Source organism: Pistacia vera, unplaced genomic scaffold (assembly GCF_008641045.1).
Source record: "Pistacia vera cultivar Batoury unplaced genomic scaffold, PisVer_v2 Contig200, whole genome shotgun sequence".
In the NCBI taxonomy this organism is placed as follows: domain Eukaryota; kingdom Viridiplantae; phylum Streptophyta; class Magnoliopsida; order Sapindales; family Anacardiaceae; genus Pistacia; species Pistacia vera.
In genome coordinates, this window is record NW_022196003.1 from 1780904 (window position 1) to 1795887 (window position 14984).

The 14984-nt window shown below is 36.6% G+C and overlaps 3 protein-coding genes across 6 annotated transcripts; 2 read left to right on the forward strand and 1 right to left on the reverse strand.

The window, feature by feature from the left end:
• Positions 1 to 1903: 1903 nt before the first annotated feature.
• On the forward strand, positions 1904 to 5377 carry LOC116128545 (probable protein phosphatase 2C 27). 4 transcript variants are annotated; one of them, XM_031414267.1, is made up of 5 exons: positions 1904 to 2205; positions 2785 to 2912; positions 3345 to 3539; positions 3688 to 3893; positions 4584 to 5377. In XM_031414267.1, exons 2-5 carry the CDS (start codon positions 2787 to 2789, stop codon positions 5137 to 5139), a joined length of 1083 nt encoding a protein of 360 aa, XP_031270127.1. In that variant the 5' UTR covers positions 1904 to 2205; positions 2785 to 2786; the 3' UTR covers positions 5140 to 5377. The 4 variants fall into 4 exon arrangements, with proteins under 4 accessions (XP_031270127.1, XP_031270128.1, XP_031270126.1 ...); XM_031414268.1 differs by having other exon boundaries at positions 1904 to 2119; XM_031414266.1 differs by having other exon boundaries at positions 1904 to 2912.
• Positions 5378 to 5980: 603 nt separating this feature from the next.
• LOC116128611 (protein canopy-1) lies at positions 5981 to 9444 on the reverse strand. The gene is made up of 9 exons (XM_031414361.1): positions 9251 to 9444; positions 9134 to 9160; positions 8978 to 9057; positions 8799 to 8871; positions 8225 to 8282; positions 7217 to 7268; positions 7046 to 7070; positions 6847 to 6938; positions 5981 to 6363 (listed from the first exon to the last, which is right to left on the reverse strand). The coding sequence occupies exons 1-9, from the start codon at positions 9416 to 9418 to the stop codon at positions 6312 to 6314; spliced, it is 627 nt and encodes a 208-aa protein (XP_031270221.1). The 5' UTR covers positions 9419 to 9444; the 3' UTR covers positions 5981 to 6311.
• A 1691-nt stretch (positions 9445 to 11135) lies between these two features.
• Positions 11136 to 13835, forward strand: LOC116128585 (F-box/kelch-repeat protein At5g42350-like). Its single transcript, XM_031414330.1, has 2 exons — positions 11136 to 11269; positions 11683 to 13835. Exon 2 carries the CDS (start codon positions 11773 to 11775, stop codon positions 13516 to 13518), a length of 1746 nt encoding a protein of 581 aa, XP_031270190.1. The 5' UTR covers positions 11136 to 11269; positions 11683 to 11772; the 3' UTR covers positions 13519 to 13835.
• The last annotated feature ends 1149 nt before the right edge of the window (positions 13836 to 14984 follow it).

A 14984-nucleotide genomic window follows, 5' to 3' on the forward strand; every position in this document is an offset into this window, starting at 1 on the left:
AGGAAAACCAAATGTGAAGAAAGAGAGAAGAAAAAGATGGTGAGGAGGCAGTGACATCCATCCATCCATCCATCCATCCATCACTCTCATGAAGATGATGTGTAAATGAAGATGAACACAACAGCATAGGAATTGAGATATTTTTTTTTTGGGTTCAAAGGGTTGGCCGGGATGTTGATTGATTTGATAGGATGAAGGAAGGAATAAAGTAAACGGAATAATGTTGAGTGCTGCTGGGTCACGCAAGCACTATTCATACTTTTTCACAGATANGGAAATGAAAGAAAGGTTTGGGGAAAAGGAAAACCAAATGTGAAGAAAGAGAGAAGAAAAAGATGGTGAGGAGGCAGTGACATCCATCCATCCATCCATCCATCCATCACTCTCATGAAGATGATGTGTAAATGAAGATGAACACAACAGCATAGGAATTGAGATATTTTTTTTTTGGGTTCAAAGGGTTGGCCGGGATGTTGATTGATTTGATAGGATGAAGGAAGGAATAAAGTAAACGGAATAATGTTGAGTGCTGCTGGGTCACGCAAGCACTATTCATACTTTTTCACAGATACCCAATTCCTCCTCTGTGGTAATGGCAATTTCCTTTTTGAGACGCCATTTCAAACTCTCAATCACTCCTTTTACACATGGTCTCCTCTCAAATGGTTTAATACGAGTTTCTGAGTTTGAATCTTTCTAAATACTAATAGGATTAAATATTTATCGAATTTATCCGATCGTCTACTCATGAAATCTTAAGTTCGAGACTCTCTCCAATTAGATTTATCCGATCGTTCACTTCAGGGTCTTAAAAGATTAGTTGAGATATATACAAACTGACTGGTCACAAAAAGAAAAAAAATAAAATAAAATAAAATCTTTAATATATGTATACACTGGTAGATATTCATTCATGCACATTATAATATGAAATTTTTGTATGCTTTGATAATAAAACGTGGAGACAGAAGGAATATGATTACAAACATATCACATGCAGGTAGACCTGACAAAACAGGTCCAGACTCGCGGGTTAACCATTATCCGGATAAAAAATATAGGGTACAAGTCTAATGTATTGGACTCATTTTTTAAACTCGTACCCAGCCCGACCCGTATTAAATGTCTAATATGGGTTACTAAGTTCAAGTTTTCCCAAGCACTAATAGGGGCCACTGATCAGATTTATCTTATCGTTCACTCATAGATTCTTAAGTTCGAGTCTTCCCCCCAAACAGATTTATCTGGTTGTTCACTTCAGGATCTCGAAAGATTAGTTGAGGTACGTGCAAGCTGACCCGGTCACAAAAAGAAAAAAAAAAAAACCTTTAATATATGTATACACTGGTAGAGATTCATTCATGCACATTATAATATGAAATTTTTGTATGCTTTGATAATAAAACGTGGAGACAGAAGGAATATGATTTCAAACATATCACATGCAGGTAGCTTCTTAACACGACGTCGTCTGAGTCTCAGAATGCACCCCCACTTTTCTGCGTCTAGTCATCACAGCTTCTGATATTTAGGCCCATCTCAGGCCCAAATCATTGGGTTGCTCTTATCTTAGGCCCAATATACATTTTTCCCCGCAACCACAAACAAAGAGGAAGCCTATACAACCAAACTACAGATACTATAACGATTTTGCGCGCGCACTAAGCTGACCATAGGATTGATTTCCTCTCTATATCCAACGGTAGATAAGTTGTTTCAGAAATCCTAGGGTGGGAATGAGCATTTACTATCAAGTCCCAAGGGGGTGAAACTGGAGGCAACTCACCACTGTTACTCTATCTTAGTCTTAGCCGATAATAACAAACTTCTAATCCAATCAATACTCTCCACGTTTACGCCAGGAATCTTCGGATTTATATTTATAACGGCAGTCACCGTACCTAACCTCTACGAACCGAAAAAATTGACCAAAAGGTAAGATCCAACGGCTGAGACTCAGTGCCGGCCCCAAACTACGAAACCATAATAAAACCTCATCCAGTAGAAAAAAGCACCAACCAACAACTACTATCCACGTGTCGGTACCGGGGTTTGTCCGGACAGCTAGAAGATCCGAAGGGTTACCTGGAATCGCCGGTAGCCAACCAAACTCCAACAAGTATAATTTAGTTTAATGGTTTCTCTCTCTCCTCGATCATTTTCTTTCTCTTTAGAGCAGCTTTTGATTCTCTCTCTGTTTCTAAGGTAACTTTCTTCTAAGGGTTTCTTAATTTGATGATTAAGAGAAAAGCATAGAAATTTCATGCCTCTGTGAGAAATTCTTCTACTTACGTCTACTGTGATTATTGAAGTTCATTTCTGTTCACATTTGTAGTCATTTCTTCAAGATATTTGCTTATTTTTTTAATTGTTCGAGTTGAATTCACCAAAGTTTGATCTGTAGTTTTGGAGAATTCGGTTATATTTACTGCCAAAAGATTTCATTTTTTTGACGTCTAAGTAAGTTGAGATTGATGATTAAGGAGCAATTGACAGTTGCTTATAGAATTTAAGATTTGTTGATTTGGCTGTTCTTCAAGCTCTGTTGTTTGTTTGTTTGATCCTAAAGTTCCAGTGAAGTTGATCAATTTGGACCATCTGAAAATATCCTAGTTTGAAATAATTTTAGCAGGAGTGATAAAGATAGGGTTTTGATCTTTGAGAGAAGCGTCTGTGTTAGTGAAGTTAATTTATGATTCGGAAGAGTGAATATGGCAGGGGGTATGGATTTTTCTTCTCCATTTACTGTAATAGAAGGTGGTTATTCTAACGACAATGTATCAGGCATGGATAGTGAGAATTCGGATAATTTGGACAATATCAAACAAATTACAAATGGGAAACCTCCTCGGCATGCTTCAGTTTTGCGGCATTGTGTGAGCACCACAAGGCTGCTTGCTGCCACTGATTTGGTAAGTTCGTCCTCTATCATCTGATTTTAGTCTTATGGAGTTGCTGAATTGAATCTGATACTTTTTATATTATTGAATTAAGTGGATGTGTCTCTAGATGGTTTAATTTTAGAAATCAATATAATCAGAAGCAACACAAGTAAAATCTTAAAACTTAAAAGCTTGCATAGCCATGGTTATTCTTTATGTTCGTTTTCTTGATTTAATGAAGAATGAAGAATTTGGAACTTTTATATGAATATTTTGATTTCAAACTGTGGCAAATTATGAGATTTTTTTTTTTCCTTTTCTTTCCCCTTGTCATTTCAGAGACTAAAAGTCAATGTAACGGTCTGCCCTTTTCAATTTTTGGAGTTAGTATAATAGATTTGTTTCTTTGATGCACAGCATATGTGAAATACTCTGTAACTAATGCTTTCTCTTACCCTTCAGGCAATGGATGTTGGAATTGTTGTCAATAAACCATCTTCTGATGAAAAATCGGATTTTTTACCTGTGTTCCGATCAGGAAGCTGTGCTGAGAGAGGACCTAAACAGTATATGGAGGATGAGCATGTATGTATGGATAATCTAATTGAGCATCTAGGTGCAACCACAGACTTCCCTTCACCGGGAGCTTTCTATGGGGTAAGTCAAGTTCTCGTTCTGAATTGTGTAATTCATGTGGTAACCCTTCGAAATTATGCAACCCATATGTTGACTTCTGTTGGTTTCTCAGAAAGTATTGCTACCTTTGGCCAGTTTCAGGAACTGATATTCGTTGACATGTGAACAGGTGTTTGATGGCCATGGAGGTACTGATGCAGCATCCTTTGTTAGAAAAAACATCCTTAAATTCATTATTGAGGACTCCCATTTCCCAATTTGTGTGGAGAAGGCACTTAAGAATGCTTTTGTGCAGGCAGATTATGCATTTGCAGATTCCAGTTCTCTTGATATTTCATCTGGCACCACTGCTCTGACTGCTCTTGTTTTTGGGAGGTAAGTGAGATCCAGAACTGTTTTATCAATGTATTTGCTCTTGAGAAGCGGACTTTGTTATTCATTTCTCTGGAAATTGTGTGTTTCTGAATATGGCACAGTAAAAAATGATATTGATAGTTATACTTGTAATACTGAGTGTTAGGAAATAATATGATGAGAGAAGAAAGAAACAAAAGGCTGAGAACCAGAATCAATTCTCTTTGTTGATATTATGCACAATTTTGTGGGCTTAGATTAGATTCACTTATGGTCGCTAGAGTAAATTTTACGTAGGTTAAGGAAGAATAGGAGATGGCAGCAGAAGGTGATATGGATTAAGCAAGATTGCTGAAGTGTTACATTAGGTCCACCAAGATTTATCTTTTGCTAACTAAGATAAAATGCAAGGCAAATTGAGAATGCATATTGATATGAATTTTACACAGAGGTTTTGGCTTAAATGTGCTTTCTCGTTTTAGGAACCCCTAGTGCTAACATGTTTTGTCATATAACTTTGTTACTTAAGCAAATTTATAGTTGTGCCAAGGTTCTTGCTGGTGGAAGCCAATAGACAAAATATTGTATTATTGAACTCCTCAAGTCATTTAAGAGACTGGATTATAACTTAACTGAAATATGGTAAATCTGCGGTTACTATCCTTATTAATACTTTGGACTACCTTTGACATAATATTATTCGTTTCACAGGAACTTGATTATTGCAAATGCTGGGGACTGCCGAGCTGTTCTGGGGAGGCGAGGTAGAGCAATTGAGATGTCAAAAGACCACAAACCCAATTGCACATCAGAAAGACTGAGAATTGAGGAACTTGGTGGAGTCGTTTATGATGGCTACCTCAATGGACAATTATCAGTTGCACGTGCCATTGGAGATTGGCACATGAAGAATCCTAAAGGTTCTGCCTGCCCTCTAAGTGCTGAGCCAGAATTGCATGAGACACTTTTGACGGAGGAGGATGAGTTTTTGATAATGGGTTGTGATGGCTTGTGGGATGTTATGAGTAGCCAGTGTGCAGTGACAGTTGCAAGGAAAGAATTGATGCTACATAATGATCCTGAAAGATGTTCAAGGGAGCTCGTCAGGGAGGCACTTAAGCGCAACACTTGTGATAATTTAACAGTGATCGTGGTTTGTTTCTCCCCTGACCCTCCTCCGCGGATAGAAATACCGTCATTCCGAGTTCGAAGGAGCATATCAGCAGAAGGGCTGAATTTACTCAAGGGAGTGTTGGACAACAACTGATCAGATTTGGATGGTTCCGAGGGTTGTGTTTCCCATTGGAGTTTCCTGTGGTAGGGGGTCTTTTGTTTTCCCATCAAGTCAGAGTTGCTGTTGTTGCTGCAACCGTCCCCTTTGCCATGGCTGACATTCAGCCTCGTTCAAGGAAATAAATGTCGTGTAGTCTGTAGAATGTTAATTCTTTGTGTTCCAAATCCTGTACATCTGAGATAAATTATGTTGTACTAATCCACTTTTCAACTATCTTCTTGTTTGTACTAATACTTCTTGTTCTCATTTTCTCCATTGTAAATAATAGGATAATCAGGTTATACTCTGCTACTATCAATTGATTCAAATAATTATTGAATTTATTATCTGTTCACTGTTTAAGTTTATTACTATGCTTATAATGAAATATTTATATTAATTGGTCTCAATTATTGGTTTAAGGAGAAAGCTGAGGGCTCCTGTCCATCAAATGTTTTGTTAACCTTATTTTCAAACATTGAATGAAATCATGCTATGACAAGCTCCTAGAAGATATCTTTGCCGCAATATGGGGGCAGCTGGAGGCTTAGACTTTGAGATGGAGCGAAGCTTTGGCAAAATATGTCTCGTTGAAAACGGGGAAAAAGAAAATTCAAGTTACTTAGCTAAGCGTTAATTGCTAGTCACCCATGCCCTAACCAAAGGCTTAATTTAAAACAATTAGAAATTAAAAAGGAAAAAAGAAAAAAGAAAAAGGGAAAGATTTAGAGAAATAACCACCCCCAGGTGGCCGGGTGGGGTGATTCCCCTCGGTTGCTAATAGAAGTGATCATTAGAGGATTTATTCGATCGTTAACTTCAAGACTCTAGGAGATAAGTCGAAGTACGTACAAACTGACCAGACACCCTCGATTACCAAAAAGAGAAAAAGAAAAAAGATTTAGAGCAATGATGAAAACATTGTTGGTATGCATTATAAGACTACACTTAATATGGCTGGTGATTGAAGTTTAAAGTAAATTAAGCATGGTCCCGTGACTCCCGTATGACAATTAGAAGCAAAATTTGATCAGTCTTATAGAACAAGCAATTCATTATAGGATAACCTAACCACTTTTGGAAGGATGCCCAACTTAGATATTTTCCCAAGATAATTGGTTTGCTTAGTCTCATTTTATACCGATCCACAAATAAGTTTGAGTGACTCAGAGTTCGCCATCAGATCCATCGTTATTGTCATCCACCAACTGCGTGCCACTGTACACAAATTGAAACAAAAGATATTTAGTAAAATGAGTATGTCATAACCTCTATTTCAGATGTTGCCAACCAACTAATCTAGCTATTTAATACAACCTCAATAATGAACCCAAACCAAAGTCAAGGATGGAATCAAAACATGTACCACAAAAGTCAATTGATAACATTATCTTAAAAGCTTAAAGCAGCGGATGGTCCCATGAGTGATGTAGCTCAAGATACATCTCAAATCAGTCGATGAAAATTAAATTCCAAATTAGAATACAACTTTCTTAACTTTTCAAATCCTGCTAAAGCTAATTTAATTACTTGGCATTGTAGGTAATTTTAGTACTGTTTAAAGTACCACGAAATGCATGACAAACGATAAGCAGCATGCGAAATTACGGTTGACAAAAGGGCCCTTCTGCACTGGAAGTTGCATGCTTCCAGCTACTATTTGTTAATGCAAGGAAATTACAAATTCTATATTCAACATACCTTGATACGTCACAGTGCTTGCTTAAATCTTGGCAGAGAACCTTGCTTACATCTCCTGCTTGAATAGACCCTTTCTTTATCAATTCTGCCAGCTGCAAGAATAATCAATATTATCAAAATGATGTTGCAAATGTTTGATTTGTAAAACACATGATAATCAGTAATGGTAGAAGTGGATAAGCAGGATAATAGAATTCACCTCATCTTCAGTTTCCTCAAGTAACCTGTTTTGATAAAAAAAAACATGGATTAAACTTGGTAAATTATATATGCATACGAAATCCAGTATTACCATATATTAAGGTCAAAAGTATACCTATTTACAAATAGCATAAAAAGATGGAATGGTAGAAAGTTTTGGTCATCTTACCTTCCACAATAAGTGGAGATATCTTTTGCATATGCTTTAGCTTCTTGTTTACCTAATAACAAGTTAAAACAAAGAAGTATTCATATATTGTAGAAGTTCACCAAAACATCAGATATAAGTAATTTTATAAAAATCTGCTGGATGTAGAGCCAGTCATCAAGATAAAGTATAGAAAATCAAGAACTTATTAAGGATTTAATTCCCAATCCATAGAACCAATTACATTATATGGAAATACTGAGCAATCCCAGTTCAAGTATTTGTACTATTGTCCCAAATCTGACAATGGATAAATAGCATTCTATAATAAGACAGTGGTTCCACTTCTGTCAAGTGCATGACATTCACTTAACTCAGAAAAGCTGATAGTATTTCAGAAATATCAATAACTTATCCTTTAGCAAAAGGCACATGAAAAAATTAACTGCAGTCCTAGCCCAATGAACAAGCTTGTTCTCAAGATTATTAAGTTCTAACCAGATATAACATTTGGATTATTTTTATAGGAAAAGAATATATGATAACATTCGACTAGATGTAAATTCTACAATCAAGTATTTGTTCTGTCTGCAGGACAAATTCTTTCCACACCATAAAAGCCTTGAACTAATTCTAATCATTAAGGTAAAACTAGATCTTTTAGTAGCAACTTCAAATAGTAATCATGCTACTAGTCATCACAGATGACTAGAGGTCTAGTCGTCTAGAGAAGCCTGAATCGAACAAATACATGTTCGTTTTTACCCTTTTCGCTTGAAAGTAATCATACATTCGGTTATAATTACTTTGATCAAATAAAGAAGGTATATAACTCAGATTTAAAAAATTAGAGAAGTAATCATTATGAATCATCTAAAATAACTTATTCAATGCAAACATCAAACTCAATGAAAGACAAACGTCATAAACGCCTAGTGAACATTCTTTCCTAGCATGTTAACCGGAAAAAATAATGAAATCATCACATCATAGCTATGATAAAAAAAAAAAAAAAAAAAGAATGCATACTAATTGTAATGTTGTCCCAGTGATCCAATCTGACCCACTCTCGTCTGGTTGAATCTACCTGCAAGATGAAAACACGCTTATGGATTTACTGGCACCAACATATTTAGTCATGTTGCAAGATCTCAATAGGCCAAGAGATAACTGCCAGAGAGATTAAAATTGCAAATGCAGGTATTGTGCTAGCACTGTAAAGGAACAAGAGAGGGGGCTGTAAACTAAGCTCCCTTGATATTTAACAAAAATACATGCAGCCAGGGTTTTCAAATCTGTCATAAATCTACACTCAAATTCAAAAAATCGTCAGAAACCTCCTCTAAACGGAAGGTTACACAAAAGAAAGTGGATTCTTATTGCATTTTAACCAAACCTTTTTGAGGGTTCAACAAATTTTTTTTTTTTTTTTATCCTATCCTCCAAGCTGCTAAGCGGTTGACTACAGTTTTAAGGGGTTATTTTAACCATTGCTTAATTAATTTCCACCGGCATTCATTCTTTTGAAATCCGTAAACACGTTTCTCTTCCAAGACTCCAACATAAAAAGCAAGGAAAATTATGCAATGCAAAAACAAACTACCTTCTCGAGAGTGTAATCTAGCATCTTATCACAAAGCCCCTCCAAGAGTTCAACAACTCTAAGCTCACTGACTCTGAAAAAATAATTGAAAATTTAAATGGTAATCAGTCACATCCAATATTTAAATGAAACAGTGACACAAAATTCAATCAAAAGCTGAAACATTGATTTTACTTTACCTGTAATCAATTACCTTTCCTACACGCTGACCTTTTGAGTCCAAACGATGTCTCATATCCAAATGATTCCTCGGTTTTTCCTAAATTAAGATCAAACACTTAAAACAAGAATCAAATGAAACTTAACACTTGAAATGAAAATGATGAAGTTCTCACCTTCGAAAGACCAAGCTCTAGCTCCTCCTGCAAAGCATTTCACACAATTAAAATCAGATCTAGACGTAAATTACACTACACGTCGTAGTTTCTACGTGGAGATGAATAGAGATTTACCGCGACGGCGTTGCAAGCTCCACATTTGTCTTCGATTGACGCGGTGATAGAGAAAATAGAAAACATCAAAATCAAACACACCACTGACTTCGCCATCTTCTTCTCCGTTTGAATCGTTTCCATTGTTACACCTGTTTCTTTTTTATTTATTTTTTTTGGAGTTGACATTAAAGACCTCTGTTTGGAAAATGGATGCCTCAAGTCAAACCCAAATCTTCACATTAAACACCGACCTGGCCCATCTAATTGGGCTCATTCGGATCGACTGGCCCATCCATATTCAGCCTTTGTTAGATTAATACTAAGAAATACTTTTATATTTTTTTTTTTCAAATAAAGTGTCCAACTAGCTTACGCATATCTCAACTTTTGGGAGAGACTAGTGCAACAACCTATTGTCACGACCCCTCACTTAAATACAGATGTTCAGACGGGGAAGAATTTCAAGAAAGCTGGACAAGGACGAAAGAATACATGGAATGTTTTGAGTCGGGGGTGCCAAAAGAAATCAGAGAAGAGGCCAACTACTTCTTTGAGGTGTGCTTATCTTCTTATTTTAAAAGACCAAGAGAGCAAAAGATTTCGAACACAAACTCCAGTTAGTCTAAACTGTTTACCCAGGGGCAGATCCAGCCATGGCCCACCCTCAATTTTAAAAAAAAAAACACTAACATATATAGTTTTTGAATTTTGGTCCATCCTAACAAAAATATTAATATATAATTAGTTTTTATTTTTATCCACCTAACAAAAATTTCTGGATTTGCTACTGTATCGATTCACACTATCTCAAATTCGTTTAAACCATTCAAACTTCCAACGAATAGGTATAAAATCTATATTGTCATAAGGCATACTCTAACAAATTTTTATTCTATAAACATTACGAATATAAGTTATTCTTATATGTACACATTCTTAAATTAATCGATGTAGAATTCACCAACAAAAAAAAAAAATCTCTTTTATTTTTGTTAATTTAAAAATGACGTAATAATATATAATATACGTGGACCACAAATATATATATATTTTTTTAATTTTGTTTGTGTCCATAAACATAAGTGACGTGGCCCAAACCATCAAATATTCCAAGTATAGAAGTCATAATGAAGCCAATATGCTACCCTTTTCTTATGCCAAAATTGTGAAAATTCATGATGTGAGCCGAGCCCCATTCATCTCGTTACCTACTGCAATAAAACCCACATGTATTAATCAAACCATTACCAATCCTTAATCATAATTAATAATAAACTTTCTTTTTTTTCCCTTTATTAGCGCCACCCAAACAACATCATTGCACATAGGAAAATCATCAAAATCAATTTAATACCTAAATCGGACGCTTAATTGAAATTAATACTACACAAAATTGATGGCTCCCCACCATCTAACCACCCCATGAAATTCACTGCCACTCTCTGTGCCGTGCATTCCGCTTTGTCACTCACCAAAACAAAAACCTAACCGACACGTGCACCCACCGTGTGAGAATTGAAACGACAACAACAAAAAATTAAATAAAACACTAGTGTTACCTATCAAATCTGACAGTCATAGCCAGGGGCCCACGGCATATCATGCCATCGAGAAGCGAGCCTATAATTTTTTCAAAATGATGCTTCCTTGAGATGCGACTTGGATGATCAGATCAACGGCTGTGATTCAAGTAGCAGGATAACAGTTGAGAGTGACGCTCGTATGAAAACAAAAGATAAAAGGAAAAGGAGCTGAGGTAGAGGGAATGCCAAATGGGAAAGCGAAGAGCTGATGAGTCGCTTTTTAATCAGTGTTGAGTCGCTTTACTTAATTCCAACCAAACACAGAATACTGTTTGTTGAATTTTTAGTTAATTTTATTTATTTAATTATTGCAATGGTCGATTTCTTTCGATTATAATAATCCAATGTAATCAAAACCTATTCCCTTACTCTCAACATCTCGAATCTCATCTTAGATTATATGTTTCTCACCTCCAACTTTTCTCTCAGAAACCCATTTCCTTTTCCCATTTGCGTAAGTTTTTTATTTCGTTTCATGCATGAATTGGAACTTCTATGTCAATTTTTTGTTGTTTTTATGGTAGATTTGTGGGTTTATTTGATCCATTACTGGTAATGAGTGATATGAATTGTGTAGTTTGTGCTTGCTTTTTTCTTTTTGTTGTTAAAAATCACATTTTTAATGTTGCGGATCTGATGAATTAGGTTATTTTATTGTGATTGTACATTTGTTAGTTGGTTATTTGACGGGATTCTTGGTGTTTGGAAAGTAAATGTTTATCTCGTTTGTTATTTCTGTTAGTATGTTTTGGTTTGATCTCTGCTTTTATTTAGTTTTGAAATGTTTAGGGCGTGTTGTGCATGAAATTTTACTATGAATGGCTTCACGTTTTGGGATTAATTTTTTTAAGTGTTGCTTTGATGTAGATGAATTATAGAGGGCAAGCTTTCTGGGATAATGGTTTTCAAGGGAGCAATTGAAATATGGTTTAATTTGCAAATAAGGTGGATGGAATAATGTTTTCCGAGAGACTGACAGGGGAGGATTCTCTTCCTCGGGATCTTGAAGGTTTAAGTGTGTCGAAACGGCTTGTTAGAAGTGTTAGTCAAAAGCTGAGAAAGAAGAATATCAGAAGTGAAGGGGACGATGAGCATAGTGTGAAGGGGGTTTCCTTGAAATGTCTTACTTTATATGGTAGAGTTGGGGGTTGCAAAGTAGGTGCCGACACTGGGGAGGAATATGGCGACCCAAGTAGTAGAAGGAGGTCAAGTGCTAGTGAAGAAGGAAAGGGATATAAACCTTTTTGCGGTACAGAGGAAACTGGAGTGGATTGCTTCTCATATGGGATGAAGGAGAAGTTTTGGAAGAAAAGTAGCAAAAAAGATCTGGAACTTGAAGAATCTGTACGGAACAGCAGGATGCACATCTTTCTACCAGATGATATTCTGGAGATGTGCTTGGTGAGGCTCCCATTGACCAGTCTCATGAATGCCCGCCTTGTGTGCAAGAAATGGAGATACTTGACCACTACTTCTCGCTTCCTGCAGATGAGAAGGGAAGGCTCATATCAAAATCCATGGTTGTTTCTGTTTGGTGCTGTTAAAGATGGCTATTGCTCTGGGGAGATACATGCGCTGGATGTGTCTCAAGACCAATGGCATAGGATTGATGCTGGTGTTCTTAAAGGAAGGTTTATGTTCTCTGTTGCCAGTATCCTGGAAGATATTTATGTTGTTGGAGGTTGTTCAAGCTTGACCAACTTTGGGAGGGTGGATAGGAGTACAGTCAAGACACACAAAGGTGTGTTGGTATTTAATCCTGTAACTAAATCTTGGCGCAAAATTGCGTCCATGAAGTACGCAAGATCAATGCCTGTTTTAGGAATATCTGAGGTGAGTTTGGAGTTCTCGATTATTCAAAGTCATCACAATCGGCAAGATAGGCGTTTCCCCAGGACACGAATTGGTGGGGTGTCTGATGTTTATGAGGATCCTCACAGGCTTTCACTGAGGCGTCAATGCAGAAATGCTTTTGATGAAAATGAGGGTTTGCTGTTGTTGTCCAATAGGAAGTCATACAGGTTTAGTAGACAAAAAAGTGATCAGTCGCTCACTAAAAGTGGCAAAAGGTTTGTGTTGATTGCTGTGGGAGGTCTTGGATCTTGGGATGAACCCTTAGATTCAGGAGAAATTTATGATTCTGCAACTAATAAATGGACAGAAATCCAGAGATTGCCTATAGATTTTGGGGTAGTGTGTTCTGGTGTTGTTTGTAATGGTATACTTTATGTTTATTCTGAGACTGACAAGCTCGCCGGGTATGACATAGAAAGAGGCTTCTGGATTGGAATCCAAACCTCTCCATTCCCTCCCCGTGTTCATGAGTACTACCCAAAACTTGTATCTTGTGGTGGCCGGCTGTTCATGCTTTCTGTCTCCTGGTGTGAAGGAGATGGTCAAATAGGCCGGAGAAACAAGGCAGTGAGAAAATTATGGGAGCTAGATCTCATGTATCTTACCTGGACTGAGGCCTCTGTACATCCTGATGCCCCTATGGACTGGAATGCTGCATTTGTTGCCGACAGAAACCTGATATTTGGAGTTGAAATGTTCAAAATATTTGGTCAGGTGCTCAACTTCTTAACTGTATGTAATGCATCTGACAAAGGGATGAAGTGGCGTCATGTATCAAGGAATCACATGGCTCATGAACTGGATGCTTCTTCATGCATGACTAAATCATTGGCGGTGTTGCATCTGTAAAGTTGGTAGCCTACACCCTGATTCATGCTGAAAATTCTAAATATTCTACACCCATGAGGAGCTTCCAGTCTTAAAGTGGAACCTACAAATTTCATATTGAATTCTTTGGGTATGAGTCGTAGATTAATGTGTACCACAGCAACTACCCATGGTTTCTGTGCCATATTCTGGCTTCACAGAAGAGGTAGGTATGTTCGCAAATGTGGTCATTCATTTTAATTCGGTTGCCACTGTTTATAAATTGATCCTGTATTTCAAACTTGTTATTTTGTATTCACCTGATTGAAAAAATATTTATTTTTATGTTGCATGGATAATAAATATGTGATCTGCTCAGTCAACTTTTGTGGCTCCTATAATCTTAATAACCTTTTTACAAATAGGTAACGGCAGAAAACATCTCACACTCGAATGCTTGTGGTTGTCACAAAAGTTGATTTGGGGACCTGGGTTTTCAAAAAAAAAAAAAAAAACCATTTTTCTAGTGATAGATATTAAATAAAGATGCTGATTTGTGACATTGAAAGACAAATATACAATAGTTAAAGAGTAATACTACAGCTATTGAAAGGATGATATAACATAATTCTGACCGTCGATTAATTATTAGTTAATATTAATTAATGGTCATGATTGTGTCACGTCATTTGGTGCGCTCTTTTTGGTAACTGTATTATTTTCTATAGTTAAACTTGGTGGCAGTAAGAATTACTTTGAGACGATGAGCAGTGCTATGATGGAATTGCCAATTAAGCTATTGGAATTGATGTGCAAAAAGATGGATCACTTATACTACAAGCAATCTACAGCCACAAATGCGGGTAAAAGAATCGCATTTGGCATCCACAAATGTGGGGTTATGAAATGCATGGTAGAAGAATATTGATAGAAAGTTAAAGAAAAGAATGGCAGCATTTTCTATATATTTCCATTTAAATTTAGAGTTCTGTTAATGCAGTTCATAAGACATATTTCTGATCTTCAACGTCAAGAAAAGATTCTTAAATTGCTTATCTCTTTATCTTAAACGGAACTATGGAAGCAAGAAATGTGTTTCTTTATGATGTATTCTGATAGCTTTTCAGAGCGGCATCTTAAAAGATGGAAGCTAGAGTTGGATCAAACAGCACGCAAGAGGCTTGTTCTATCACACTAGTTTAAATAGCGGTATTTTTGGAAACAAGTGGAAATGGACAAGAATCATAAATTAAAACTAAAAACCAAGTATAAAATTGTAGAAAAAGAAAATTTACCCATAAACAGCCGCAGTACAGTTCAATGATTTCACGTCGTTACGTGGAGCAATGGCCGATTATGATGAAGTTTTGTTGTTGGGCCGCCAATTAGGACGGTAAGAACAGAAGTTATTGGGCCTGAAATGTGACTTCTGTAAAATGCGTGAAGAGCTGGATCATCTGATAACTTGGTACTACCCCAGAATCAAGGACAGTCAGAAACAATTTTTC